A 2,746-nucleotide genomic window follows, 5' to 3' on the forward strand; every position below is an offset into this window, starting at 1 on the left:
ATTTTCATTACATCTCATATATTATTAAAAAGTAATAGTCAAAGGTGGGCTCAAAAAACTTTTTAGGTCATATATATTTGGACGGGCGAGAATGAATCCAGACTCTAAAATACGTCTATATACATCCGTATGTGATCTATATTAAAATATCTAGAAAGACTTATAGTTAGGAACAGAGGGAGTACATCTCATATATTATTAAAAAGTAATAGTCAAAGGTGGGCTCAGAACGCCGATAACGCCCACACTTGTGGACGTTAAAGGATCTGGCCACACGTTTTGTGTGGTGTCTAAAAGGACCAGCCCACACGCCTACATGTGGGCAAAACAACTAGCGCCCACACGCCTTTTTTTCCTTGTGGTCCCTCTCACACGCCTATGTGTGGGCAAAATGGATAACGCCCACACGACCTCTCTCACATCTACCTCACGGTCCCACATGCCCCGCGTGACAGTCACCACGCGTCCCCGCAGTTCCCATCGTTCGAACCCTCTTCAATGTTCGTTTAACTGCAGTTGTCATGCCGCTGAACTACAGTTGCCATGTCGGACAACTACAGTTGTCATCGTTGCTCAACTGCAGTTGCCATGGTTGCTCAACTGCAGTTGCCATCTCAGGTCAAAGTGTCAGATGCCATTTTGGACAACTGCAGCTGTTGCCATGCATGATCTGGTTTATTGTAGTTGCCATGATTTGAAAACTTTAGGGGTTACCACCTACTAACACTAGGCAGTTGCCATGTATGGTCTGGTTTACTACAGTTGCCATAATTTGAAAACCTTAGGAGTTGCCACCTACTAACACTAGGCAGTTGCCATGTATGGTCTGGTTTACTACAGTTGCCATGATTTGAAAACCTTAAGAGTTGCCACCTACTAACACTAAGCAGTTGCCGTGTAGCGCTACAAAGAGACATGGCAACATAACATGTTTCGGGTAAAGAGAGAGTTGTCATCTGCTTACAAGCACACTAGGGCAGTTGTTGTGTACCCTGCAAACACATGGCAACTGACATGTTCGGGTAAAAAAAGAGTTGTCATCTGCTTACAAGCATACTAGGGTAGTTATTATGTATACTGCAAAACACATGGCAACTGGCAGTTTTGGGTGTGGGAAAAAAGACGGGCGTGTCGGCGAGATGGCAAATGCCCACACATCAGCCTTTATGCGTGAGTGAAAACAGGCGTGTGGGCAAACTGCTAAACGCCCACACACTGGCCCTCCCGTGTGATGAAACGGACATGTGGGCGACCGGATGAATTCCCACACACCATCCCAGTCCTACATGGCATCACAAACATGTCAAAATTCGTGCAACCACAAATGAATGTGGATTCACGCGTGTGGAAGAGATGCAAACGCCCACACGTGTGTGCGTTAGTATTTTCGAAACTTATTAGGCCATATATATTTGGACGGGGAGTAACAGATTTGAAAATGATAAGATTGAATTATTTTTCGTTACACATACAGGGACACTGAGGAGCTAGCACACACAACACAAACACAAGGGTAAACGTGCGGGCCCTAGACAAAGATGGAGAAACACTAGTCGGAGCTAGCGTACGTGTACACGTACGTGCATGCTTATTTCAACATCACATCATCAACACGTGGATACACTTCCTACTGACAATCTTGCATGCATGCATGCATGCAGCGTTGACCCTACTTCGACCTTGACCGTTGCCCCTCCGCTTGCCCCTCCGCATGCATGCATGCATGCATGCAACATACCACGTACGTACTGCATGCACAGCGATCTATGTCACGGTCACGGGTGGATGCAGCCACCGCCGCCGTGTCCGATGCCACCGCCGAGTCCACCGGCGCCACCTCCGAGCCCTCCACCGCCGAGGCCACCAAGACCACCTCCTCCACCGCCGAGGCCACCAAGTCCGCCCGAGCCACCGCCAAGTCCACCGGAGCCGCCGCCCAGACCGCCGAGGCCACCTGCACCACCACCGCCGAGGCCACCGAGCCCGCCCGCGCCGCCAAGTCCGCCAACGCCACCGCCGGCTCCGCCGAGCCCACCGACGCCTCCCACGCCAGCGAGGCCACCAATGCCCCCGATCCCTCCCACGCCGCCCCCGACGCCTCCGAGGGCGCCGCCGATGCCACCCACCGCTCCGCCCAGGCCTCCCACCCCACCGGCGCCAGCGAAGCCCCCGACTCCACCGCCGTACCCTCCGCCCAGGCCGCTGCCCAGGAAGGTTTTCTGGTCGCCGAGGCCGGCCGGTGCGGCCGCGGCCACGCCGACGTTCTTAGCACTCGTGGTCGTCGCAGTTGTCTTTGTGGTCTTGGCGGTGGCGGTGGCCGTGGCAGGCACATCTCTCGCGTCAGCCGGTGCTAGCGGCGCCACCGCGAGGAGGAGGGCGACGAGCAAGAAACGGCACGCCATTGCGGCAGTAACGGTGCTCCACCTCGCCATCGATCGAGCTAGCTAGGTTCTCAGCTAAGTGGAGTGCCAAGCCTTCTATAGATAGCCTATATATAGAGACGGACTACGGACTACGCATGCAGCTAGCCAGAGATCTCGAAGTGGAATGAAGCAATTAATGGAGGAGGCACCGCACAGGTGAGCGGCGGGCGGGCGGCCGGAGTGAATGGGAGGCGCCAAGGCTTGCTCCTACCGCAGAGCCAATGCCTGTCTATCTCAGAATTCAGTAGAGCGGCAACAGAGTTCACGAGTGACATCCTACTCGTCCACAAGTACGCACTCGCAGAGCTTCCATTAACTCACTG

The 2,746-nt window shown here is 53.6% G+C and overlaps 1 protein-coding gene across 1 annotated transcript; it reads right to left on the bottom strand.

Moving 5' to 3' along the window:
- Positions 1 to 1,411: 1,411 nt before the first annotated feature.
- Positions 1,412 to 2,476, bottom strand: LOC123115390 (glycine-rich protein 23-like). The gene has a single exon (XM_044536551.1). It carries the CDS (start codon positions 2,430 to 2,432, stop codon positions 1,776 to 1,778), a length of 657 nt encoding a protein of 218 aa, XP_044392486.1. The 5' UTR covers positions 2,433 to 2,476; the 3' UTR covers positions 1,412 to 1,775.
- Positions 2,477 to 2,746: the final 270 nt, after the last annotated feature.

Source organism: Triticum aestivum, chromosome 5B (assembly GCF_018294505.1).
Source record: "Triticum aestivum cultivar Chinese Spring chromosome 5B, IWGSC CS RefSeq v2.1, whole genome shotgun sequence".
Lineage (NCBI taxonomy): Eukaryota > Viridiplantae > Streptophyta > Magnoliopsida > Poales > Poaceae > Triticum > Triticum aestivum.